Consider the following 27,436-nt stretch of genomic DNA (forward strand, 5'->3'; position numbering starts at 1 on the left):
GGTTCCCCGAGCAAGACAGTACCTATTTTAGAATGCTGCTTTGAGGCATGGGAGAGATAACAGCACCTAGCACAAATAACTATTCATGCTATATACATGACCAAGACAATACAAACAAAAACTTTTAAAATCTAATTTTATTCCTAGAGTTGAAATCAGCTAGCAGGTAGCACTGAAGATACACACCTTCACTATACAAAACATTGTAAACTCATTACTCATTAGGAATTTTAGCACACAGACTTCTAAAAAAAGAAGCTAGATGCAGCCCTTGCTATAAAAAGCTGTACCTGAAAAAAAATGGACATGTTTAGTCTAAGGCCCTGGCAGTTGACTACAGAGTATTGGTTGTTCCATTTAGGTTTAAATGCAGAAATAGCAACAATGTGGGAACTTACATTCATCAAATATTAGGTTTTAAAATATACAAGACTAATAAAGTGAACATTTGGAGGGGCCAATTCTCAGCATGTTCCACATCAGCCACTTATTATGGACAGTGATTTCATTTAAAGAGAACAAAAGTTTCAAACATCTGAGTAGTTTAAAAACAGGATGAAGGGGAAATTACAGGATAAGTGTCCTCCAAAGATAGTAGGAACTGATGCCCACACATGGCACAATCTGATTTCAACAATTAATGTTCATAGGTCTTAAGAGGAAGCCTGGCTAGGAGGCTCCTGTGGCCACAGGCAGACAAGCTCATAGCACGGACTAATGTTTCTGTAACTTAGGATATACCTTTCTGTCACATTAGTAGTGAAAATAATTTTAAAAATAGCTTCAGCCTTTGAACTGTGTTTCCAGTCCCTTCTGTGCATTGAAATGTTTGGGATCAAGTTTGGGGGCAAGTGTCCTGTTGGGAGAACCTTGGTTTCAGGACTTGAACACGTGCACAGCTCGTACCACATACTGCCGGCAGATGGGACACTCACTCATGCGCTTGCCACACTTGGTGCAGGTAACCATGTGCCCACATTCAAGCAAGACACAGTCGATGACGGCATCCATGCAGATGCGACACAGGCTGTCGTCGTCCTCGTCCTGCAGCTGCAGCCTCTCACCATCTGAAAGGCAATGAAGAGCTAGAGCCTCAGGCATAGATGCTCAGCTAAAACTGAGCAGCCAATCTGCTGTGACCACTACAAGTACAGTGCACCCCAGTGCTGTAGCAGAAATAATCCCAACTCCTCTACACTTGGTTCTTACCACTAGAAATGGCAGCAATGATATGCGTAATACCTCCAGTTTTTGTAAAGAATAAAGGGCTTGAGGTGCCCAGGAAATGTTAACCTACTCACTTGTTATATATCTTTGTGTAATTTAAGGTATATTTAAGGATTTATTACTTCTGTAATTAGAAAAACGAAAATAAGCCCTAGGTTGACTTTGTACACATAGGCTTTGGGTCAGGACACTACTGGAATTTCAGCTTGGCTGCCCCGACCATGGGAAAGTCACAGTCTCTGGACTCTGAACAGGAAGAACTTTAGTTCCACACTCCGAGGAAAGTTGGGAATAATCATACATCAAGTAGTGAAGTACCTCCTCCCCCTCAGCCTTAGAAGCATCTCAAGTTATCTGTGCTTCTAGCCCTATTAGAGTTCAACTCAAAAGGGATGATGGGTCATCCTATCTGTATGTCCCAGATGTAGGTTTTCAGAAAATCTAGGCTCTGAACAAAGGCAATGAATAAGTTATGGTTTGGGTTTTGTTTTTTTTTTCCAAGACAGAGTCTCACTCTGTTCCCCTTGGATAGAGTGCTGTGGCATCGTGATAGCTCACAGCAATTCCTGGGAGCTCAAGTGATCCTCTTGCCTCAGCCTTCCAAGTAGCTGGGACTACAGGTGCCTGATTACCACACATAGCTACATTGGGGTCTCACTCTTGCTCAGGCTTGTCTCAAACTCCTGAGCTGAAGTGATCCTCTTGCCTTGGCCTCCCAGAGTGCTGGGATTACAGGTGTGAGCCACCATGCACCCCCGCCATGGATGATTTTTAAAAGTTATCAGGCCAGGTGTGGTGGTGGCTCACACCTGTAATCCCAGTATTCTGGGAGGCCAAGGCAAGTGGATTGCCAGAACTCACAGGTTGGTGGCCAGCCTGAGCAACAGTGAGGCCCCACCTCTAAAAATAGCTGGGCGTTGTGGCGAGCGCCTGTAATCCCAGCTACTTGGGAAGCTGAAGCAAGAGAATCGCTTGAGCCCAAGAGTTGGAAGTTGCTGTGAGCTATGATGCTATGGCACTCTACGGAGGCCAACAAAGTGAAACTGTCTCAAAAGAAAAAAAAACCTCATCCTGAGATTTGGCTACAGAGCTATGGAAGTTGAGGCTTCCTTTTTTACAGGTCATGGAATCAACGGGCATCAGGATCTAAACAGGAATTAAAAGGGCCAGTCATCTGGACAAGATAAATAAGTGTTTCACAGCCTGCCATGTTGGGAGATTCTTATTATCTGGGATCTTACTTGATGGACTGTGACAACTAATCTGGACCTGGAGAGGGGATTTGTGAAGGAGATGTAAGATGAACTGATGGAGAAGAGGGCCTTGGATCCTCTCCTGTGTGGAAGGTTCTTATTCTAACTCTTTACAACTTAAAGACAGTAGAGGAGCCAGGCAGCTTCTGTCAGGGCTATTAAGGTAAAGTGGCTGGAAGCCTATAAAGCCAAGATTCTAGCTGTGCTCAAAACAATTGTGTATTCCACCCAAGCCAGAGATTAAACCAGTGTTACTCTAAGCAGTGAGTTAACTGAGAAAAGAGACTAGAAATCATGTGTGTCATGGCTTCCTAACCAAAAACACCTAGAGAGGGTGGGAGTGGCCATGCATTACCATCAGGCACTACACATAGTTATTTACATTTACAAAGTAAAGTGACTCACCCCTCAAGGGCAGGATACTATTTCCCAGCCAGCACCCTAAACTCTGAAGGCTCTAAGGCTAAAGAACCGTGTATCTATTATTATGGCATCATCTTAGAAACAGGTGTGCCAAATTCATCCTGCATATTCTGGGTATAATCCTGTTTGTTCATCAGCAAATGCTGTATTATAACTAGCTTTTAAAGAAACTCAAGATGATAAAAGTCAATAATGAGAAGACTCTTTAAGTCTAGATAAGAACATAAAATTTCTCAGTCTAAACACCACCACTGAATTATTTTTCCTTTTCATAAATGCTCGGCCCTGTTACCAGCTGATGGAGAATTTTTATGCCACAGCTTATCAATAAATAGTTCAGAGTATAAGGGTTTGAACACAATAATTAAGAAAATGCCATGAAGGCTATGTTAACCAGTTCGGTGAAAATATTTCAGACTGTATATGAAACCAGCACATTGTACCTCATGATTGCATTATTGTACACAGCTATGATTTAATAAAAGTAAATAAATAAATAGTTCAGAAATTCTTTTTTTTTTTTTTTTTGCAGTTTTTGGCTGGGGCCGGGTTTGAACCTGCCACCTCTGGTATATGGGGCCAGTGCCCTACTCCTTTGAGCCACAGGCACCTCCCAATAGTTCAGAAATTCTTAACGTCAGCTTTTTGTGACTTTCACAGAAATCTATGAATACTTGATACTAAGAACTATTTAATGTCTTGGGCTATAAGGGATCCCCCCCACACACACACACACTGTTTAAAACTATAGTTGAAAGAGGGACTTTACCTAACAATTGCAATCAATGTAACCTGGCTTATTGTACCCTCAATGAATCCCCAACAATAAAAAAAAAAACTATAGTTGAGATAACAAAGTACTGACCTGCCAGAGGGGAGATAATGAGAAAAATAAGCATTTTTATAGAGATCAGTAATTTCATTAGGTTCTAACAAACAGTTGATGATGGTAAGAAAACCAGACTGAACAATTATTATCTTACATACTTGGCAATGGTGATCTCAGAGCCAACATCATATAATAAACTTAATACTTGACAGATCTATACACACATATAACTAAACTAATTTATGCTCAATGAAAAGGTAGACAGCTTTCTCAAAAATACATCTGACTAAATCGTGACAGAAGCAACCCAGTTTTTAAAAGCCTAAGGAATGATACTATAGGGAAGAAATCAAACAATAAACCTACATGACTTTTGGTTTTCTTCATTCTCTTTGTATAACCGGTTTACTTTCTCTACCAGCTCCCATTTTTCACAGCAGCCAGAATAGTTGACAAAATTCCGAGCCAGGATTTCCTTCAATTGACGGACACTCATCCCTTCCACATCTTCAAGGCTTGACAAGTCAGACAGGGAAGCTCTCACTCTCTTCTTAGAAAGCCCAGGGGTCTGAAATCACAGAGCATCCATTACCTCTGGTCCCACAAGTCTAGCCTACCCTCGCCCTATACTCATCACTGGTCCTGAAGATTCTTCCTAGACTTCTCAGCAGTCCTTTAAGTGTTTTAAAATACTGCCCTACATTCAAACCAGAAGAAACATCCTGTGCTAATCTAAAGAAAGTTCATATGGGGGCATCTTCCCTTCCTGCTAGATGGCCATGTCAGAAGAACCAAATTCTACTGGAAGTCTCACCTGATCCTCCACATTTTCTTCATCATCGTCATCATCATTGTCATCATCGTCGTCGTCATCATCATCGTCGTCATCGTCGTCATCATCATCATCATCTGTGTTTGCTGAAGCTATTTCACTCTGCACCTATATACACAATGTATGTGATTAGGTCAGGAATCATTTTCCTAACAGTGTCAACCCATGTTTATCACTGGAGAAAACCTTTCCATAGATCAGCAGTTTTCAACCTGTGGGTCACGACCCCTTCATATCAATGAAAATACATCCTGCATATCAAATATTTACATTATGATTCATAACAGTAGCAAAATTACAGTTAAGAAGTAGAAACAAAAATAATTTTATGATTGGCGGTCACCACAACATGAGGAACTGTATTAAAGGGTTGTGGCACTAGGAGGCATTAGGAAGGTTGAGAACCCCTGCCATAGATCCTCCCATCCAAATGACCCAAAAGCATGGCATACTCCACACTGTCTTTGGATCCTTAATGCTGCTGCTCCTCCCAAAGAATTGGCCACTAAAAGATTACCAAGAGAACCTAACCTTCCATAAAGTTATCTTGAAACACAAATTCCTGTATACGTATAAATCTGTAAAATCTAACCAGAATATTAACCCTGTGGAAGGTCACATAATAGAATGCCAAAGCCATGAAGGATAGCACTGTGTCATTATCAAAGGTATAACTGGAGCCTCTAAGATATGGACAGAAAAAAGCTAAAGCTTTGAACTAGGATCAGCCCAAGTGTCAGGGGCTTCTGAATTAAAAGATCTCAATCCCACTACATTAAGTTTAGACATTCTAATTCTAAAGGCAGCCTTCTAGACATCTTTACTGGGTGGGGTGGGGGGGGATTGAGTGCAATGTTTCACCCCCATAATCCTAGCACGCTGGGAGGCCCAGGCGGGTGGACTGCCTGAGCTCACAGGTTCAAGACCAGCCTGAAAAAAAAAAAAAAAGACCAGCCTGAGCCAGAGCGAGACCTTATCTCTAAAAACAGCCGGGCCTGTGGCAGGCACCTAAAGTCCCAGCTACTTGGGAGGCTGAGCAAGAGAATCGCTTGAGCCCAACAGTTTGAAGTTGCTGTAAGCTGTAACACCATTGCACTCTACCCAAGAAGACAAAGTTATACTCTGTCTCAAAAAAATAAATATATAAATAAAATATAAAAATAATAATAGACATCTTTGCTGATGGCTTATGCTAGTTTTAATTTTAAAAAGTTCTTCAACAGAGGTACTCTTCTTTAGGAAAAACAAACTTCAATTTGAATTATGTACCTTCTTTCACTTCTTCTGACTGTATTTTGGCCATAGCTTTATAATAGTCTAGGTCAGTTCCCAATTTCAAATATTCCACCCCACTAATTGATTCAGACACCATGTTGTAGTGTTCAACAACCCACACCTCCCGAATGGTGTCATATACCCCAAAGTGGTATAATAATAGTAAGATGTGTCTTAGGTTTGCATCACCATAAGGCCAGTTCTCTTCTGGGAAAATAATAAAATTCCTGGCTCAGACTTACCTAATTTAAGACTACAGTCATATGTTACTTGATAAAAGAGATACTGAGAAATGTGTCATTAGGCCATTTAGTTGTGCTGACATGAGAATGTACACAAATCTAGATGATATACCCTACTATATACTACACACCTAGGCTTTAGGTATAGATTATTGCTCCAAGGCTACAAACCTATACAGCATGTTTACTGAATATTGTAGACAACTAAAACAGTGATAAATGTGAATCTGAACGTCTCTAAACTCAGAAAAGGTACAGCAAAACATACTGTTATAATCTTATGGGACCACCACTGTATGTGTGGTTTGTCATTAACTGAATCTTGTTATGTAGCACATACCTGTTTGGAAGGCAACTTGACCAAATTTACTTATTTGCCTATATTTATCTGTTTATTTATTTAGACAGGGTCTTGCTATGTTGCCCAGGCTGGAGTCCAGTGGCTATTTACACAAATGATCACAGTACATCTTACTGCCTCAAACTCCTAAGATCAAGCAATCCTCGTGCCTCAGACTCCCAAATAGGACTACAGGTTCGCACTATCATGCTCAGCTTCCCTCTGCTTTTAATAATTCCTTTCTTCAGGGAAGAAAATTAAATGTAAAGAAAGCTCTTCAAAACAACTCTTTCAGCATTTTAGAATCACTCATATACAAGTGAGTATTAATTACAAATCCTAGCATGTTATTCAACCAGGATACCCAAGGACATCATTGGAACAATATTCTAAGTACAATTAGTAAATAATTACATTTTTTCCACTAATAGATGGAAGTTAGAACAATTTTACTGTAGTAGTCAGGCAACTAAGCATTAAGATAACTTACACTCTGATTGTTGCACAACCACTGACACCTGTTGTATAAATAATCCTGCAAACAAGTATATGCTACTTTAGTGTTTAACTACATAAGACAGAAAAACAAATTACTAAGGCCAAGAGATCAAAAGCTATTTTTGGACGCCTCAGCAAGAGACACTTAGCACCAAGCAGTCAAGAATACAGAGTTCAGCGGGGCACAGACCATCTGGCATGTGACTTCTAATTTACTTGAAGTCATCAAGTACAAACGGCCCCACCATATATGGCCAAGAGTAAGTGTGCCAAACCCTGGGTATAATTACTCCCTCATACCTGTGCAAGCACTCCAGATCTGGAGGTCCGGTCCTCATCCATAAGCTCTCCCTGAAATGAAGACATAGTAGCAGAGGGGGCTGTATAGTTTGAAAAATATGAACGTGTAAACAGGCTAGAAGTCTGGGACCTTGGAGAATTCAGACTACTTGTGTCCATGTTGTCCTCAGAGCCTAGTCCATGATGGCACAGTACAAGATCTACCAAGTCTTCTTTCTCTCGACAAGTATCTATGGGTATGTTTCGAAGAATGAGATACTGCCGTAGATCTTTCACCTTCAGTCGCATTAACTGAGGCCGCTGAAAGGCTGTCTCTTGTAGTAAGTGACAAGTGGAACATCTACGGAGATTCTCTTGTAAGACTGAACAAACGGAGCAAAAATCTTTCTTGCAGTCACAACAAACATGCTGAAGAAACAGAAAAGCAGCATTTAATGATAGCAAAATATAAGCGATTATGTAAACACTAGTTTTCTTTTTGCCTTCTATTAAAATTTAATTTTAGTTCCTATGAAGTCTCCCTTAGCACCAGACTATTTTCACAGGCATTTTAGTGTTCCAAAAGCTATGAAAATCAAAATAGTCATTGCCAAAGCAGTTTAGATTTACAGAAGTTCGAATATAGCACTTTAAGAAAAACATACTCTTGGGCGGTGCCTGTGGCTCAGTCCGTAGGGGGCCGGCCCCATATGCCGAGGGTGGCGGGTTCAAACCCGGCCCCGGCCGAACTGCAACCAAAAAATAGCCGGGCGTTGTGGCGGGCGCCTGTAGTCCCAGCTGCTCGGGAGGCTGAGGCAAGAGAATCGCTTAAGCCCAGGAGTTGGAGGTTGCTGTGAGCTGTGTGAGGCCACGGCACTCTACTGAGGGCCGTAAAGTGAGACTCTGTCTCTATAAAAAAAAAAAAGAAGAAAAACATACTCTTTTTTATGTTTATGAATTAAAACTTTTCCACCCCTTGGTACAAACATGTAATTAGCAGAGCAGAGCTTACTCAAACCACATGAAGCAGAAAGTGTTAACACAAACTCTTTTCCTAACATTCACTATTTTCCACATTTAAAGAAAAGAAAAAAATCATTAACAGAAGGGAAGAGAAAAGGAATTGACCTCTCAAGGTCAATCCAAGAAAACAGGACCCACTGATACAGTACAGCCTTAATCACAATCAAAGCCATTCCACTGGAGAAGTTTAAAGAGGACACTAAGATGAGTTATTCCTGCTTGGTGCATTGTTTCCACAAGCTAACATTTTTTCCCTAAAATACTTCAAAAGACTGAATTGATCAAAGAATGCAAGGAGGCCTAACAATATGATGGTTCTCAGAACAACTTTCTATCCTAATGGAAATAACTTTTAGCCTAAGTTTTGTTTTGTTTGAGACAGAGTCTCACTTTGTCGCCTTTAGTAGAATGCGGTAGCATCACAGCTCACAGCAACCTCCAACTCTTGGGCTTAGACAATTCTCTTGCCTCAGCCTCCTGAGTAGCTAGCAGACACCCGCCACAATGCCCAGCTGTTTTGTTGCAGTTGTCACTGCTGTTTTAGCTATCCAGGGCCGGGTTTGAACCCAACACCCTCGGTATATGGAGCCAGCACCCTACCCACTGAACCACAGGCACCACCCCGAGCCTAAGTTTTTTATGCTGAATCTCTAAACAATAGTTATCTTTTTACATTCATTTCTTCATTTGAGAAAAATATAGTTAAGGAAGAATTTTTAGAAACAAGATCATAGTTACAGTAAATTATTTCCAAATGAAATTTCAGACGTAAGGTTTCAAGAAAAAGCATTATGGGGCGGCGCCTGTGGCTCAGTGAGTAGGGCACCGGCCTCATATGCCGAGGGTGGTGGGTTCAAACCCAGCCCCGGCCAAACTGCAACAACAATAAAAAAAATAGCTGGGTGTTGTGGCAGGCGCCTGTAGTCCCAGCTGCTCGGGAGGCTGAGGCAAGAGAATCGCGTAAGCCCAAGAGTTAGAGGTTGCTGTGAGCCGTGTGACGCCACTGGCACTCTACCTGAGGGCGGTACAGTGAGACTCTGTCTCTACAAAAAAAAAAGAAAAAGCATTATGAAAAATGAAGTAGTACAAATAAGTCAGAGTTCAAAAGAAAGGATGCCTGAACAACATGAAAAATAGGAATGTCTAATCAGAAAACATAGGAGTAATATAATCCCATCAATTAAGTTTTTTCTAAATGGAAAATGGTTAATGGGATGAAACTTTTGATGTTTTCGTAAGACATGAAGATTCATTTAACTATTCAAAATAACTTGCAATCAAGAATTCTAATCCCTGTGTTTTATTATGTAGCATTTCGTCCAACTCACCTTCTTTCTAAAAACTGAAAATGAAAGTCCACAGGCTTTGCAAACTATATTAGACCCTTCTGTAGCTGCTGGTGGGAAGGTTGAAAAATCAGGGTTTGGTGTAAATCTGAATGGACCAGCAGCTCCTGCAAATCCTGACTGCTGGCCCCTGACAGCTCCGGTTCCCATGACTTCATTCAGCAGCCCACAGCACGAAGCCCACATAGATGTGGCACCGGCCTAAAAAGGAACACAAGTGCCACAGTTTAAAACTACAGTGTAATCTGAGCTCCCTGGGATCCTCAGAGAATGCTATTCTGGAGAGGTAAGTTTGCCCTAAATAACTTGGAGATTATTGTATTCCTTTGTGCACCAAAATTTTAAGCTATTTGGAAATAAATAATTTTCTGGTATTTCCAAAGAATATCTGCTATTGGAGATACTAATGCTATCTTCTTCACTTGATTTTAGCCAGAAGGTCAAGAAGCGATACAGTATCTTCTTAGATAAAAGGAAAAGACACAACATGACCTAAATATTATAAAAAGAAAAAAAACCATTCCCGGGTGGCACCTGTGGCTCAGTGAGTAGGGCGCCAGCCCCATATACCAAGGGTGGTGGGTTCAAACCCAGCCCCGGCCAAACTGCAACAACAACAAAAAAATAGCCGGGCGTTGTGGTGGGCGCCTGTGGTCCCAGCTACTGGGGAGGCTGAGGCAAGAGAATCGCTTAAACCCAAGAGTTTGAGGTTGCTGTGAGCTGTGATGCCACAGCACTCTACCGAGGGTGACAAAATGAGACCCTGTCTCAAAAGAAAAAAAAAAAAAAAAAACCATTCCCACCCAAACACATAGCTACATGTGCAAGTGCACAGGAACAAAAAAGACTAAAGTTATATCCTGTGCTGTACCTGGGATGTGTTCATACTAAAAAACTGTTCACTTTTCAACTGACAATACAGAGTTCTATAGGATGAGGCAGATTTTTTTCAGCTACTATTTAGCAGAAAATACATAAATTCGAATTACTTAATTTCATTAAATGTCTGTTCTCTTTGCAGTTGGGTATAATATACTATGGCATATATAATTGATTTTTAAAATATAAATGGGAAAACATTAAAACACCAACTAAAACACTCTAGATTTTAATGTATCATGTATAATTTTATTTCCTTCTTTAAATTTTTCTCTGCTTTCCAAATTCTTTTTTTTTTTTTTTTTGTAGAGACAAGAGTCTCACTTTATGGCCCTCGGTAGAGTGCCGTGGCCTCACACAGCTCACAGCAACCTCCAACTCCTGGGCTTAAGCAATTCTCTTGCCTCAGCCTCCCGAGTAGCTGGGACTACAGGCGCCCGCCACAACGCCCGGCTATTTTTTGGTTGCAGTTTGGCCGGGGCCGGGTTTGAACCTGCCACCCTCGGTATATGGGGCCGGCGCCTTACCGACTGAGCCACAGGCGCCGCCCTGCTTTCCAAATTCTTTATAAAGACTATATTAAATTTGATATTTAAAAAAGTACTTCTTAAACAGGATCTAATCTACCTTTTCAGACTAAAATACTAAACATAATTTTCAATGTCCTGACAACCAGGATGACACCTTCCAGGGTATAAGGGTTATTTCCTACTCCACTAAATGGCCCAGATTTAATGTATTGCTTTTTTATGGATGTTTTTCCCTGTCTTTCCTCTGTATGAGTCACTACAGCTCTCACTATACCTACCTGTAGTAACCTGTCTCCTTTTTTATTACCGTTTCAGAATTCTGATAACCACACTTGTTAGAAATATATATAAAAGAACAAATTTTCAGTGAGGGCCAAAGATATTTTTCCATGCTTAAAGTATGCCTCCTGTCTTAATTTTTAAGCATATTCTAGAATACAGATAATGGGATAAGTAATGGAAATCTAGATAGCTGAGTTATTTTTTTTTTTGTAGAGACAGAGTCTCACTTATGGCCTTCAGTAGAGTACCGTGGCATCACACAGCTCACAGCAACCTCCAACTCCTGGGCCCAAGCGATCCTCTTGCCTCAGCCTCTTGAGTAGCTGGGACTACAGGCGCCCGCCACAACACCCAGCTATATTTTTGTTGCAGTTCAGCTGGGCCCAGGTTTGAACCCGCCACCCTCAGTATATGGGGCCGGTACCTTACCAACTGAGCCACAGGTGCCGCCCGATAGCTGAGTTATTTATTTAAAATGGCAGTATATAACACAGTTCCATTTATTATATTATCCGACTCTATGAAACGTTTACTGTTTGTCTGACAAGCTCTTGCTGCTACCCAGAAGTAGTATGTACATTATAGGGAAAGGAGAAGGTAAAGCAATAAAAAACCCACAGTCTTAAGTATCGAGATCACAGATATAAGTATTAGCTTCATATTGTACAATTCAAGAAATCATGATCCCTTTAAAAGGTAAAATTAAAAGTTCATAGATTTATTTATTTATTTTGTTTTTATTTTTTGGAGACTTAAGAGTCTCATTATGTTGCCCTTGGTAGAGTACTATAACGTCATAACTCACAGCAACCTCAAACTCTTGGGCTCAAGTGATTCTCTTGCCTTAGCCTTCCGAGTAGTTGGGACTGCAGGCGCCCACCACAATGCCTGGCTATTTTTAGAGATGCGGTCTTACTCTTGTTCAGGCCGGTCTCGAACTGCTGAGCTCAAGCAATCCACCCACCTCAGTCTCCCAGAGTGCTAGGATTACAGGAGTGAGCCACCACGCCCAACCTCATAGTTCATACCTTTAAATCATTAAATGCCTTGGAGTCTAAAGTCATGATTTGCTTAATCATAAAAGCATGAAAATCCAGATTTCCTAATAGTTAATTAATTTATTTATTTATTTATTTATTTATTTTGCGGTTTTTGGCCGGGGCAGGTTTGAACCCACCACCTCCGATATATGGGGCCAGCGCCCTACTCCTTGAGCCACAGGCACTGGCCCCCTAATAGTTAAAGTGATTGTTCTTTTCAGTGAAGGAGCCATCTGCAGTTCTTTCAAGTAAACTCTCTTAAAACAACTAAAAATATTTTGAATTCAATTTGCACGTAACTTTTTGGGGAATCAGGGACTACCTCAACTACAGAAGGTACCGCCAGGATAACTTTTCCTTCATTCCAGGAGTTTAAAAGTTCCTGAGTAGAAACTTCTATAGCACCAAGCTCCACCATCATATGACTGCCAAATGTGTGAAAGGTTTCTTTTTATTACCTCTTCACAGTCAACATTAATTTTACATGCTACTTAGAAAGTTCAAATTGTGTTTTCTTGGTAAAGAAAAATTAAGGTGAAAGAAATTCTGGGGCCAGTGCAGCAGTTCACACCTATAATCCCAGCACGTTGGGAGGTCTAGGTGGGAGGACTGCTTGAGACCAGGAATTTGAGACCAACTTGTGCAATAAAATAAGACCCTTATCTCTACAAAAAGTTAAAAAAATTATCAGGGCATGGTGGTGCACCTGTTGTCTCAGCTACTCTGGAGGCTGAGGCAAAGGATCGATAGAGCCCAGGAGTTGGAAGTTATAGTGAGCTATGATCAGCACCACTGCAGTCTTGCTTGGGCAAAAGAGCAAGACCCCATCTTTACAAAAAATAAAAATAATAGTAATATTTTTAAAAAGAGAGATTGATTTTCCGTCAGGCCCAGTGGCTCACATGTGTAATCTCAGGAGATCAAGGTGGGTGGGTGGCTTGAGCTAAGGAGTTTGAGACTAAGGAAGAGAAAGACCCCGTCTCTACTAAAAATAGAAAAATTAGCAAGGCATTGTAGCAGGCACCTGTAGTCCCAGCTACTCAGGAGGCTGAGGCAAAGAAGATCACTTGAGCCCAGGAGTTTGAGGTTGTTATGAGCTATGATGCCACAGTACTCTACCCATAGCGACAGAGTGAGACTCCATCTCACCAAAAAAAAAAAAAAAAAGATTCTGACCTAGCAGGCCAAAAATCTCAAGTGATACTCTCTTTTAAAAGTAGCACAGGCTCAGCCGGGCGTGGTGGCTCACGCCTGTAGTCCCAGCGCTGTGGGAGGCCAAAGCGGGTGGATTGCCTGAGTTCAGAGGTTCAAAACCCATATGAGCAGCAGTGAGCCAGAGTAAGACCCCATCTCTACTAACAACATCAAAAACAGCCAGCGCCGCAGGAGAAAGAAGAAAATCAACAAAAAAGGAGTACTTCAAACAAAGAAGAATGAACAAGCACACTGAAATTAAAAATAAAAAAAATTTAAAAATTAAAAAAAAAAGTAGCACAGGCTCAGTGCCCATAGCACAGTGATTGTGATGCCGGCCGCATGCACTGAGGCTGGTGGGTTCGAACCCAGCCTGGACCAGCTAAACAAGGACAACCGCAACAAAAAAGTCGCCAGGCATTGTGGTGGGTGCCTGTAGTCCTAGCTACTTGGGAGGATGAGGCAAGAGAATCACTTAAGCCCAAGAGTCTGAGGTTGCTGTGAGCTGTGACGTCATAGCACTCTACCAAGGGCAAGGGCAACAGAGTGAGACTCTGTCTCAAAAAAAATTAAAAATAAATAAATCTTAAAAAGCAGCACAGCCACAGGTTTGGCCCTTACTACCAGAAAGTTGTACAATAAATTAAGGAAGGATATAATTTTTCATGTAAATTAATATGAGCATTAAAATTCTATGGAGGAAAATAGCTCTGGTGAAAGGAATACTGGGATTTATTTTAGGAAAACAGGTGGAATCTCTGCATAGATAGTAATATTGGAAGGGACAATTCATCCCATTCCTCATGTGTCTTCAATCCTCAGGAGGAAAATGACATAAGACTTCTATCCTCTTTTGGCCACCTCATTATAAAATAAAAATTAAAAAACAAAAAAGCCTAAGCCAACCCCCAAAGAATACCAAGCAAATGTTGCTATAACCCAGTATTTGGAACAACTTAGACCCATATTACTACTGTCAGCCAAATACCACAGCAGAAGGAATAAAGAAACATTGAAATTTTTAGGTTGTAGCCTCTTAGGATCTGTAAACTTAAAATCTGAATAAAATTTTCCAATGAGAGAATATTCTTAGCATTATGTTAAAGGACAAATCCACTTATGCCTGGTTATCATCTCTGAGAGTAGCATTCCCAACATTACAACTTCTTGAAAGTTCAGTAATTTAAAATAGGCTCAGTGGCCTAGCACAGTGGTTACATCGCCAGCCACATACACTGAGGGAGCCGAGTTTGAACCCAGCCCAGGCCTACTAAACAACAAAGACAACTGCAACAAAAAATAGCCGGGCGTTGTGGCAGGCGCCTATAGTCCCAACTACTTGGGAGACTGAGGCAAGAGAATTGCTTAAGCCCAAGAGTTGGAGGTTGTTGTGAGCTGTGACGGCCACAGCACTCTACCAAGGGCAACCTAGTGAGACTCTGTCTCAAAAATAAAAAAGAAAGAAATCTTAAATAGAGGAAGCCCAGGTAATTAGTTTATTTGAGGTACCCTTCTTTCTCATCTAGCTTATTTGTAAAAATCGATGTCCACTTCTCCTTGAAGCCCTATGTTTTCTGGCACCCAAGTGCTAAAATGTAGGTAACTTCTTTAATGATTCAAACTCCACCCCTCACCTTCTTTGAAGCAGGTATTTTTAGTCCTGTACCTAGTGGCTTCAGTTACTTCCTCTTGCTAAGGAATTGCCAGGGCCCGTGAAAATACCCTTACGATAACTGCCTGCATGTTAGACTCACCAGGGAAGTCAAAAAAATACTAATGCCTGGATCCCAAGCTCACAGATTCTGATTCTTCTGGTCTGGGATACAGCTTGGGCACCAGAATTTTTTTTAGAACTCCCTATGTCAGGGGTTCTCAACTTGTGGGTCGCAACGCCTTTGTAACAATGAAAATACATTGCTGCATTAAGAAGGTTGAGAACCACTGGCCTAGGAGATTCTGTTTTTTTTTTTTTCATTGATTTTTTTTTTTTTTTTGATGATTGTTTTTTAAAAACAGGATCCCAATATATTGACAAGTGGGAGTGTAGTGGCTATTCACAGGTGCAATCATAGCTTGGTGCAAGTCTCTAACTCCTGGACTCAAGCAATCCTTGCAGCTCAGCCTCCCAAGTAGGTGGCACTACAGGTACATACCTACCCCAGGTGATTCTGATGTACACCTAAAGTAAGGTCAAGACCTGCTCAGTCTAAGGGAAAAGATCTCTTCATGCCTATGTTGTTTCAGCTGGTATATCACCCTCCACAGATTCCCAAACTAAAGGGGCTGTCGTTACTTTGGAAGTCTGTCTGTGCCTCTGGAGTTCTGAGATTAACACCTCAGCTGTGTGTTCCCCAAGAGCTATCTATTTTTCAGCATTAGTGGGATATGTGTACTTCTAGTGTTTTATTTCCGTCTACAGTTTCACCCAATCCTTTCAGAAAGAGTCAGCTGAGTTTTAAACAATTCAATCTGATACTTAGTTTCGTTCCTTTTGACCACATACTGGCCTAAAACTTTTGCTGGATTTGGTGCTTTCCTTCATTTTATTGCTCTTTGAATTCTGGTCTAAACTTTTATTTCCTCACTTATTCCTCTACATATTTTCTTGTATGATGTCTCCAACAGAGGGAGAAAGTCAGGGATTTTTGGGTCTGTCAATAGCAGCCATTGTTCAAATTATTCTTGTCCTTTACCTCCAAGTTGAAGAATCCACTCAGAAAATAAATCCTCCCAGGCTTGAACTCCATCTACCTGGCTCCCATTTAGTACATTTCATATTCCTGGGCTTTCTCATAAAATCTCAATGTCATAAGCTTCTACACGTCCACAGAGCAAAAGCATCTCCACTACAATTGTCACTTTGACACTCACCTAATAATTTTTTTTTGAGACAGTTGCCTGCACTAACATATGGTGATGTCATCACAGGTCACAGTAGCTTCAAATTTCTGGGCTCAAGCAATACTCTTGCCTCCACCTCCCAGTAGCTGGGAGTATAGGTATACACTACCACACCCAGCTAATTTTTTAAATTTTTTGTACAGATAGGGTCTTGCTATTGGCCAAGTGGGTCATGAACTCCTGGCCTCAAGTATTCCTCCCACCTCAGCCTCAAAATGCTGAGATTATAGGCGTGAGCCACTGTACCCAGATTTCACCTAATAAATCCTAATATACTGATCTTTCCCCTGTCAAATCTGTCCACATTTTCTGTTATTACTTGACAGAACCTATAAAAGCAATTGGGGAACTATTTAAGAGACCTTTTTTTCCAAATTTATTGAATCTGGTCTCTTCAAGTAGAAAGACCAGAGTGAGGAGGATATATGCCTATTTATTCTCTAAGCTCTTGACTCTATGACCCTGTTACATTTCCTTAGAACCCAGTTACCATACCTGGTAGGGTAATAACTAAAAAGTTTTCCTCATTTACATCCTCCTTTAAAAAACTTTGGAGTTCTAAGTTTGTTTTCTTTCCCTTACCATATCTGTCTTTTCTATCCTGTAAGCTCTTCCTCCAGTTAAATTAGCCTGTGTTCCTTTCTCTTTTATTTACTCACTGTACTTTCTTTTTTGAGACAGAGTTTCAAAATACTGCCCGGACTACAGTGCTATGGCTTCAGCCCAGCTCACAGCAACCTCAAACACCTAGGCTCAGCCACGCCTGGCTAATTTCTCTATTTTTTAGTAGGGATGGGGTCTCGCTCTTGCTCAGCCTGGTCTCAAACTCCTGAGCTCTAGCTGTCTTCCCACCTACCCCTCTCAGAGGGCTAGGATTACAGGTATGACCCACTGTGCCCAGCCCTTGTTTCTATTTTGATAGTAAGACTGAAGCATATTCTCTAAACTACTCTATTTTCTCCTAGATTTTCTGAGCAAAGCTAATTCCTAGAAAAACAGCATACTAGGCACAGCTTTTTAACATCTGAATTTACAGTAAATTTCTCTGCCTCAATTCCAAACAGGTGTATTCCTTATAAAACGGGTACCATCCATCTTTTGTTCATTTAAAAAAAAAAAAAAACAAAAAAAAACCTAATACTATTCTATGAGTGAAGCCAAAGACTGGATCTCAGAAAAGTAAAGCCATGATCTGGGCTTAAATGACCTATTTGGGACCATAGTTGACAGCAGAATGTCATGAAATAAAACACATGAATCTAAGAGGTTAGAAAGAAAAATAATCTGGGCAGGCAAAGCAGTTCATGGCCATAATCCTAGCTGCTAGAACTTTGGGAGATGGAGGCAAGACGATCGCTTGAGACCAGGAATCAAGACCAGCCTGAGCAAGAGCAAAACCCCATCACTACAAAAAAAAATAGAAAAATTAGCTGGACATGGTGACACATGCCTAAAGTCCCAGCTACTCAGGAGGCCGAGGCAGATGATGGCTTAAACCCAGGAGTTTGAGGTGGTAGTGAGCTACGATGAGGCCACTATACCACTCCAGCCTGGTGACAGAGAGACACTGTTTCAGAAAACAAACAAAACCCGTGGCTTGGCACCCATAGCTCAGTGGTTAGGGTACCGGCCACATACACCCTGGCTGATGGGTTCGAACCCAGCCCGGGCCAGCTAAACAATGACAACAACAACAAAAAATAGCCAGGCATTGTGGCAGGCGCCTGTAGTCCCAGCTACTTGGGAGGCTGAGGCAAGAGAATCGCTTAAGTCCAAGAGTTTAAGGTTGCTGTGAGCTGTGACACCAGCGCACTCTACTGAAAGCGACATACTAAAAAAAAACAAAACCCAGAAATCTGTAAGGAGAGCTAAATTTCCTCTCTTGACTATGAATGTAGTTAAAAATAACAGAATAACAGAATGAGGCCACTAGCCTGTAACAAAACTCCAAGCTCAGAGCATTTAGCAGTATTTTTGCAGTTTATTTTCTAGCCATCAATGACTACTAAAAATGACTTTTTTTTTCTTTTTTTGAGACAGTCTAATTTTGTTGCCCTTGGTAGAGGTAGAGTGCCATGGTGTAGTAGCTCACAGCAACCTCAAACTCTTGGGCTCAAGCGATTCTCTTGCCTCAGCCTCCCAAGTAAGTGGGACTACAGGCATATGCCACAATGCCCAACTATTTTTAGAGATGGTGTCTCTTTTCTTTTGAGACAGAGTCACTTTGTCACCCTTGGTAGAGTGCCGTAGTGTCATAGCTCGCAGCAACCTCAAACTCCTGAGCTTAAGAGATTCTCTTGCATCAGCCTCCCAAGTAGCTGGAACTACAGGCACCAGCCACAACGCCCGGCTGTTTTTAAAGACCAGGTCTCACTCTGGTTCAAGCTGGTCTCAAACCTGTAAGCTCAGGCAATCAACCTGCCTTGGCCTACCAAGTGCAGGGATTACAGGCGTAGCCACGGCACTAGGCCCTACCCACCCTCTTAAGCCAAAATTCCTCCTGATAGAGCAGCCATGGAATCATGGTCTGCCCAGATCAGTTAAGGACCAGGTACCATATAAAAAACTTACATGGCCCATAGCAAGAAACTAAATTGTAAAACCTACTTAGACTGCCCCACAACTAGATCTCCTCATGTCATTCTGACATCATAGATAATTCTGGTCTTTTTTTTTTTTTTAAGCCAGTACACCAAGATTTTAGGGAGGGGAACAACATTACCTTTTGCTCACTCCCAATTTGGAGCTAATTAAGAACTAATACCGGGTGGTGCCTGTGGCTCAAGGAGTAGGGTGCCTGTCCCATATGCCGGAGGTGGTGGGTTCAAACCTAGCCCTGGCCAAAAACCAGAAAAAAAAAAAAAAAAAAAAGAACTAATACTGGCAGAGCGCAGTGGCTCAAGCCTGTAATCCTAGCACTCTGGGAGGCCCAGGCGAGCGACTGCCTGAGCTCAAGAGTTGGTGACCAGCCTGAGCTAGATCCAGACCCGGTGTCTAAAAATAACCAAGCACTGTGACAGGTACCTGTAGTCCCAGCTACTTGGGAGGCTGAGGCAAGAGAATCGCTTGAGCCCAAGAGTTTGAGGTTGCTATGAGCTATGTCGCCATGGCACTCTCTACCAGAGCAACACGGTGAGACACTGTCTCAAAAAAAAAAAAAAACTAATATCAACTGGAGACTATGACTTTAGCTCTATAGTCAGTCTTAATAATGTGCTACCTAGTAACTAGCACAGCTGACCAAGAGCTTACCACCTAGTTCAGTGGAGACCAGAAAGGCAATCTCTCTATAAGAAGAGACCTGAGAAGGTCCCAGAAAGTACTGAGCCAAGCTTGTTTAGTTCCCTTCACTGAAACTCACTAACAAAGTTCCTACCAGGAAGGCTGACAGCGTTCCTCCCATACTGTTGCCTCCAGGGGAATAAATTAGATATTCCTTCCCCTCGGTAGGAACAAAGGGAGTAGGGGAAGTTATCCACAAATCCAACCATTTGTAAGACAGCAGGACTGACAGGACAGCACAAGTTTCCACAACAATAGACCAACAATGTCATAAGCACTCTCTCAGGTTCTTTAGTCAGATTCAAATAATATAAGCCCATTCTGCACCATTTTTTTCATTTAACAAAAGCAAAAGGAGGGTGGCACCTGTGGCTCAAAGGAGTAGGGCGCCAGCCCCATATGCTGGAGGTGGCGGGTTCAAACCCAGCCCCGGCCAAAAACTGCAAAAAAAAAAAAAAGCAAAAGGAAATGTTCCTTTGCAAGAGCAGTAGCTCAACTCTTTTTCTGGCAGACAGCCAGTTTTCAAATGGCCTCAATGTTCAGCTGTCTTTATGTATATGATCTAATACACTTTTAGAATCCCTATGAGGAGAAAATACTTTAAAATGTGCGATTTTAAGGAATTTAGAAGTTTGCTACAAATTGTGAATCTTATTCCAAACCTCATCAGATATACTCTGGTTTCTCTTCAGAGAAATCTTTTGCCTTTTACCAAACTATATAAGGATGTGATCCCTATTAATGATTCCATCAAATGTAACATTAACCGACCAGATTAGAATTAAGGATAAGAAAAGGTAAGGTGGCTCTTTCCACCATCTTGGGGCCTGTGGAGGTCTGCTGGGAACAGGACTTCTAAAAGGCAAATATGTCTGGAAGGCTGTGTGGTCCAAGGCCATTTTTGCTGGCTAAAAGCAAGGTCTCCGGAACCAAAGAGAGCACACAAGCTCTTCTTAAAATTCAAAGTGTTAGGCCAGGCACAGTTTTGAGACTAGCCTGAGCAAGAGCGAGAACCCTGTCTCTAAAAATAGCTGGGCATTCTGGTGAGCGCCTGTAGTCCAAGCTATTTGAGAGGCTGAGGCAAGAGAATCACTTGAGCCCAAGAGTTTAAGGTTGCTGTGACCTATAATATCAGGCACTCTACTGAGGGCGACAAAGTAAGACTCTGTCTCATAAAAAATTAAATTAAGGGCGGTGCCTGTGGCTCAGTGAGTAGGGCACCGGCCCCATATGCCGAGGGTGGTGGGTTCGGACCCAGCCCTGGCCAAACCACAACAGAAAAACAGCAGGGCGTTGTGGCGGGCGCCTGTAGTCCCAGCTGCTCGGGAGGCTGAGGCAAGAGAATCGCGTAAGCCCAAGAGTTAGAGGTTGCTGTGAGCCGTGTGATGCCACAGTACTCTACCCGAGGGCGGTACAGTGAGACTCTGTCTCTACAAAAAAAAAAAAAATTTAAAATTAAATAAAATGTTTATGCCCAAGATAAAACTGAATTCTATTTGGGCAAGAGATGTGCTTATGTATACAAAGCAAAGAACAACACAGTGACTCCTGGTGGCAAACTGAACAAAACCAGGTAATCTGGGGAAAGATAACTCAGGACCATGGAAACATGGCATGGTTCATGCCAAATTCCAAAGCAACCCTCCCACTAAGGCCATTGGACACAGAATCCACGTGAAGCTGTACCCTCAAGGATTTAAACTGATGAAAAGTAAATAAAAGTAGATTTGTGCTCTTATATTTTAAGGCAGAGGGGTTAAAAAACTCACTGCCTTAATTTGAGTTGGCATATGTTTAAAATGGAGGTTATCAGGCCAGGCAAGGTGGCTCATGCCTGTAATATTAGCACTGTGGGAGGCCGAGGCAGGTGGATTGCCTGAGCTCACAGGTTCGAGACCAGCCTGAACCAGAATGAGACCCTGCCTCTAAAAAATAGCCAGGCATTATGGCAGGCACCTGTAGTCCCAACTACTTGGGAGGCTAAAGCAAGAGAATCACTTGAGCCCAAAAGTTTGAGGTTGCTGTGAGCTACAACACCATGGTATTCTACCAAGGGTGATATGGTGAGATGCTTTATCAAAATAAGTAAAGTAAAATGGAGGTTATCTAGCACTTTCAGAGTACAAGGAAGTCAGAGATACAGGTATATATAATGACAATTACAGAACAAGTACAGAGATTTAGAAGGTAAGTGGGTTTCTTCCTATATGGGGGCTATGAATGAAAATCAGGGTTTAATATGAGTATCTTAATACAAGGTCTTAGAGCTTGGCACCTGTAGCTCAGCGGCTATGGCACCAGCCACATACACCGGAGCTGATGGACCAGCCAGGGCCTGCCAAACAACAATAACAATTACAACAAAAAAATAGCTGGGCCGGTGCCTGTAGTCCCAGCTACTTGGGAGGCTGAGACAAGAGAATCGCTTTAGCCCAAGAGTTTGAGGTTGCTGTGAGCTGTGACGCCAGAGCACTCTACTGAGAGCAACATGGTGAGACTCTGTCGCCAAAAAAACAAAACAAAACAAACAAACATGGCCTTAGGTGGAGGCTGGAATAAACCTAGAAAGTGGAAGGGTACCTTCTTCAAAGATTGAGAGTAGGTGACAGAAGCTTAAAAGTATTTAGAGTATCTTGTGGATATACTTGTTCTACATAGATTGGATGGGAAGCTTGAAAGTGGGACTTAGGTACTATTTAGATGAAGATTCTATTTTGAAGGTTTGGGGCAGCTCATTCAGACAGTCAGGCAAATGAGATATCCTTGGCATTTATGACTGGACAGAGCATTCTAATACTTAACTTTTGAGTGGGAAGAATATGCAACCTGAAAATAAACCATATGATTTCACCTTAGAAAAAGGAATTGTGGGTGGGAACGGTGCATGGATACGTAGGTTATCTTGGCTTTATGTTTTAACATAGTAAAAGTGCAAGGGTAACATTTTTTAGAAGATTATAATAAAGATGTAAACAGTGCTCCATATTATTTAAATCTCTTAAGGATCTGCTAAAATAAAATTTTGAACTAAGGCAAAAAAAAGAAAAAAGAAGAAAGAAAGAAAAGAAAAGCTATGGTGGTTTCCATGAAAATTAAATGACAGTCATAGACACAGAGACATACATAGGAAGAGAAAAGAAAACTGATGGGTATGAAAATGACAAAAAACTAAATTATCTAAGCCATTCGATTTTGATTAAACAACAGTAATAATGCCACCTCCACCTCCTAAGAGTATACCTTGCTTGACACATCTCTAAATTAAATGTAATATTTTACATGGTTTTTTTTTTTTTTTTTGTAGAGACAGAGTCTCACTGTACCGCCCTCGGGTAGAGTGCCGTGGCGTCACATGGCTCACAGCAACCTCTAACTCTTGGGCTTACGCGATTCTCTTGCCTCAGCCTCCTGAGCAGCTGGGACTACAGGCGTGCGCCACAACGCCCGGCTATTTTTTTGTTGCAGTTTGGCCGGGGCTGGGTCCGAACCCGCCACCCTCGGCATATGGGGCCGGCGCCCTACTCACTGAGCCACAGGCGCCGCCCTTACATGGTTATTTTAAGGACTATTAAAGTTCTCAGATGCTGAAAGAAGCTACAAGAACCTTCAAGTTCTTCCACCAATAAAAGCTTCCTCAGAGAACTAGCCCACTTTAGATTTTGTTTTAAACTCCAGGCAACCATTAATTTACTAAAACTCAATATCCTGGTGTTAGATGACAGGAAAAATGTTTCAACTCTTAGCACCAGTGATATAAAAGAATACATTTTATAGTTTAAATTGCAATTGGGTTAAAATTTACTATATAACTTAAAGGTTATATAACACAAAAGTAACAGTTGAGATAATCAACAATATCTTTATCATGGCTAGGCACCCATAGGTCAAGTGGTTAGGGCGCCAGCCATTTGCACTAGCACTGGTGGGCTGACTCCAGCCTGGGCCTGCTAAACAAACAAACAAACAACAAAAAAATAGCCGGGCATTGTGGCAGATACCTGTAGTCCCAGTTACTAGGAAGGCTGAGGCAAGACTTGAGTTTGAGGTTGCTGTGAGCTATGACATTACAGCACTCTACCAAGGGCAACAAAGTAAGACTCTGTGTCAAAAGAAAAAAAATCTTTATCCTATTTACAGAAATATACTCCTTAAAATGTGAAAGGATTTCTTATTGAAATTGCGACTTAAACCAAAATACAATATACTGACAACTCTATTAATAACCAAATATCCAACCATATACCACAAAGGAAGAGATACTACATCCCAAATTCTGTCTCTCATACCATTTGGACATTAAATAGGCTGCAAAATAGATGCTGACCTTTAAAATATAGTATTTTTAGACAAAATATTGGCTAAATTGATAGTTTTCACAATAATATGTCCTACATAACATAAATGTCAGATCATAAATGTTACCTTCCTCATGTTTGGGTTTTTCTTTTTTTAACAGTATACTTGATCCTTAGTACCACTCCCCCACCTTTCGAAGAAAAAAAGAAAGAAAAGGAAATTAAATTTAGTAAATTACTTTCTCCTTGATATCTCATTCTGAGCTTATAATAAATATAATTAGCACAATTAAGGGTGAGATCAATATAAATATGGAAAAACAGAAAGAAGGATTAAATCAAATTCACATGACACCAATTTGGATTTTTTTTTTTTTAATCCCTTCTGGAAAGTTAATCAGATGTTAGTCTAAGGCAGCGGTTTTCAACCTGTGGGTTGCGACCCCTTTGTAACCATGAAAATACATGGTGGCATTAGGAAGGTAGAGAACCACTGGTCTAAAGTTAAAGAGTTACTTCGGCCTAAGAGGTAAAAACCTATCAGTTTCTAAGTAAAAACAAAGATATTAAAGAGAGAAAATAGCCATTTTACACATACAATAAAATCAGGGACTCCTGGGTTTGCATGAAAATGTACTTACCTAATTGCTTAGCTTTGAAAGTACTTTTAATTCTACAAAAACAAGTACTTCCGGGCGGCGCCTGTGGCTCAGTTGGTAAGGCACCGGCCCCATATACTGAGGGTGGCGGGTTCAAACCCGGCCCCGGCTGAACTGCAATCAAAAAAATAGCTGGGCGTTGTGGCGGGCGCCTGTAGTCCCAGCTACTCGGGAGGCTGAGGCAAGAGAATCCCTTACGCCCAGGAGTTGGAGCTTGCTGTGAGCCATGTGACGCCACGGCACTCTACCAAGGGACATAAAGTGAGACTCTGTCTCTACAAAAAAAAAAAAAAAACAAGTACTTCCTTACATGAACACTCACATACACATCAGAAATCACTGACCCTGCCCAGAAATCTACAACTAAACAATTTCAACATAAATCAATATGAACTTAAATAGTAAACAATAGCCCAAATCCTTAATTTTGTGAATCCAGTTTCACAAAAACAAAAATAAAAGCATCATAACTCTTATTGCACATACTGATGTCTATTCAGGTCATTTTGCTTCAGAAAATATGTATCTTTTCTATATTTTCAATTGCCAACAAACTTTCGTTTCTAAAATTTCATTTAGCAGAATCTGGCTGGGTGCAGTGGTTGACGGCTTGTAATCCTAGCACTTTGGGAGGCTGAGGTGGGAGGAGTGCTTGCATTCAAGAGTTGGACACACTGGGCGGCACTTGTGGCTCAGTCGTTAAGGTGCCAGCCCCATATGCTGAGGGTGGCGGGTTCAGGCCCCACCCCGGCCAAACTGCAACCAAGAAATAGCCGGGCGTTGTGGCGGGCGCCTGTAGTCCCGGCTACTGGGGAGGCTGAGGCAAGAGAATCGCTTAAGCCCAGGAGTTGGAGGTTGCTGTGAGCTGTGTGAGGCCACGGCACTCTACCAAGGGCCATAAAGTGAGACTCTGTCTCTACAAAAAAAAAAAAAAGAGTTTGACACCAGCAAAAAACCTGTCTCCACAAAAATATAAAAATTAGCCAGGCTGGTGGTACAGGCCCAGCTACTTGGGGAGACTACAGGACAAGAGGAACACTTGAGCCCTGAAGTTTGAAGTTGCAGCACTGCACACTAGTCCAGGCAGCACAGCCAGACCTTGTCTCAAAAAATAAAAAATAAAAACCCAAGCTCTGGCTCGGCACCTGTAGCACAGTGGTTACGGCACCAGCCACATACACGGAAGTTGGCGGTTCAAACCCGGCCAGGGCCAACTAATCAACAATGACAACTCCAACAAAAAAATAGCTGGGCGTTGTGACAGGCGCCTGTAGTCCCAGCTACTTGGGAGGCTGAGACAAGAGAATCACTTGAGCCTAAGAGTTTAAGCTTGCTGTGAGTTGGGACACCACAGCTGTCTACCGAGGGTGACATAGTGAAACTCTTTCTCAAAAAAAAAAAAAAACCCAAGGTCTTAACAATATCCTCCTACTTCAAGGCAGTGTTCAAAATTTACCTCTTCCACAACATTTCTTCCTCTCCTTCGCCGAAGCATCTTTTCTTGATCCTGTGGGTTTTGCATTTTTTTTTATACTTTATATCCTCTACATTGCAATGTGGTTACTTGTGAATGTCTCCTCTTTTGAATGGTAAACCCCTTCCTAAAGGGTGGGATTATGTTTTCAATTATTTTTGTTCACTATGTCTCCTTCTTGGCTAACACAGAAAATGGCCAACATTTCATAGATAATGAATTTCTAGCCGCTTGACGCTCTTTCAGTTTTCCATAATAAATCTTCAATGCTTTGTGAAAGTAGAGTTAAATCTAACAGCTCACTCTATTATTTTCCTTATCCACGCCAAGCACACCTCTTCACTGAGGTTAATAAAATCATCTATGTCTGAAAGGGTATCATCACCTTATGACTCATCCCACTTGGTTTGAGCTTGGCAAATGAATCAATACCTGAATCAAATTGACTACTGTACACAGAGCTCTTTAGAACTCACAGTGATCAAGTTGAGAGACTCACCTCCCCAAAGTAGGTCAGAACCTCTCCCCTTCCCCCATTCCTTAAACTTCTAACAGTGATGCTCCCACGCTCTCACTCCCACCTAGGAGAACTCAAGCTGTCAAATTACTTGCTGCGTACCTAGTGGCAGCTGAGACACAACTAGCCGGCTCGCGCTCTAGGTCACGGCCCCAACGTTACCCCTAAGAATCCCTCCGGGGTGGCATCCCTGCCCTGAGGCGTTGCTAACCTGTTAGCCTAGTCCCGTCCTCACCACTCCCTGCACCACTCCTTTTCTCTTCAGTCCCGTGATGTTCCCGACATGTGGGTTAGTTCAAGGACTCGAGGCGGGAGGGCGTACGCCGAAGGCAAAGGCACCGAGGGCTGAGGCGAGCGAGCACCTAGCGATTTTGCCTCAGGTACCCAAGGAAGCGCACAGGGCCCGGCGCTGAGAGGGGCCCACCAGGAGTGAGGGCGAGGGGTACCCGGTCTCTCCCCACTCTTCGGGCTCGCTGACAGGAGGCGCTGTCGGGGCTCGAGAGGGTCCCGGAACGCAGCCTCTCGCCCCTGTACGGGTCAGGGCCCCAGACGCCCGGCGGGCGACCGCCCTTAGCGGAACTCTCCGAGATGCCGGCGAGGTAAGTGCTAAAAAATGAGGCGCTTTGAGTGCCTCGGCGGAATAGGGGAGGCGAGGGTCTGCCCGGCTCCACCGGCCCCTCACCTTCATGGCCGCAACAGTCTCGGCTCGATACGCTCTGCAGAAGAACTCAGCAACTTAGCAGCCCCACACACAACCGACCTCCTTCCTTCTGGGCGGCGATTAAGGCGCCTGCCGAGACGACCCAGCGACCGGAC

General features: G+C 42.2%; 1 protein-coding gene across 4 annotated transcripts; it reads right to left on the reverse strand.

The window, feature by feature from the left end:
- Window positions 1-121: 121 nt before the first annotated feature.
- On the reverse strand, window positions 122-27,436 carry RNF34 (ring finger protein 34). 4 transcript variants are annotated; one of them, XM_053588717.1, is made up of 7 exons: window positions 27,303-27,431; window positions 24,098-24,161; window positions 9,550-9,768; window positions 7,220-7,627; window positions 4,547-4,672; window positions 4,099-4,300; window positions 122-1,067 (listed from the first exon to the last, which is right to left on the reverse strand). In XM_053588717.1, the coding sequence occupies exons 2-7, from the start codon at window positions 24,104-24,106 to the stop codon at window positions 877-879; spliced, it is 1,155 nt and encodes a 384-aa protein (XP_053444692.1). In that variant the 5' UTR covers window positions 24,107-24,161; window positions 27,303-27,431; the 3' UTR covers window positions 122-876. The 4 variants fall into 4 exon arrangements, with proteins under 4 accessions (XP_053444692.1, XP_053444693.1, XP_053444695.1 ...); XM_053588718.1 differs by lacking the exon at window positions 27,303-27,431 and adding an exon at window positions 24,612-24,675; XM_053588720.1 differs by lacking the exon at window positions 24,098-24,161 and having other exon boundaries at window positions 27,303-27,436.

The sequence above is a fragment of the Nycticebus coucang genome, chromosome 4 (assembly GCF_027406575.1).
Source record: "Nycticebus coucang isolate mNycCou1 chromosome 4, mNycCou1.pri, whole genome shotgun sequence".
In the NCBI taxonomy this organism is placed as follows: domain Eukaryota; kingdom Metazoa; phylum Chordata; class Mammalia; order Primates; family Lorisidae; genus Nycticebus; species Nycticebus coucang.

Bases quoted from the DNA above. Each gene is read 5' to 3' on its own strand.
- RNF34 (XM_053588717.1), bottom strand. The intron at 7,628-9,549 runs GTGAGTTGGACG...CTGTTTCTTCAG, and splicing joins TTTCAGTTTTTAGAAAGAAG to CATGTTTGTTGTGACTGCAA. The intron at 4,301-4,546 runs GTGAGACTTCCA...CTGTGATTTCAG, and splicing joins AAGAAAATGTGGAGGATCAG to ACCCCTGGGCTTTCTAAGAA.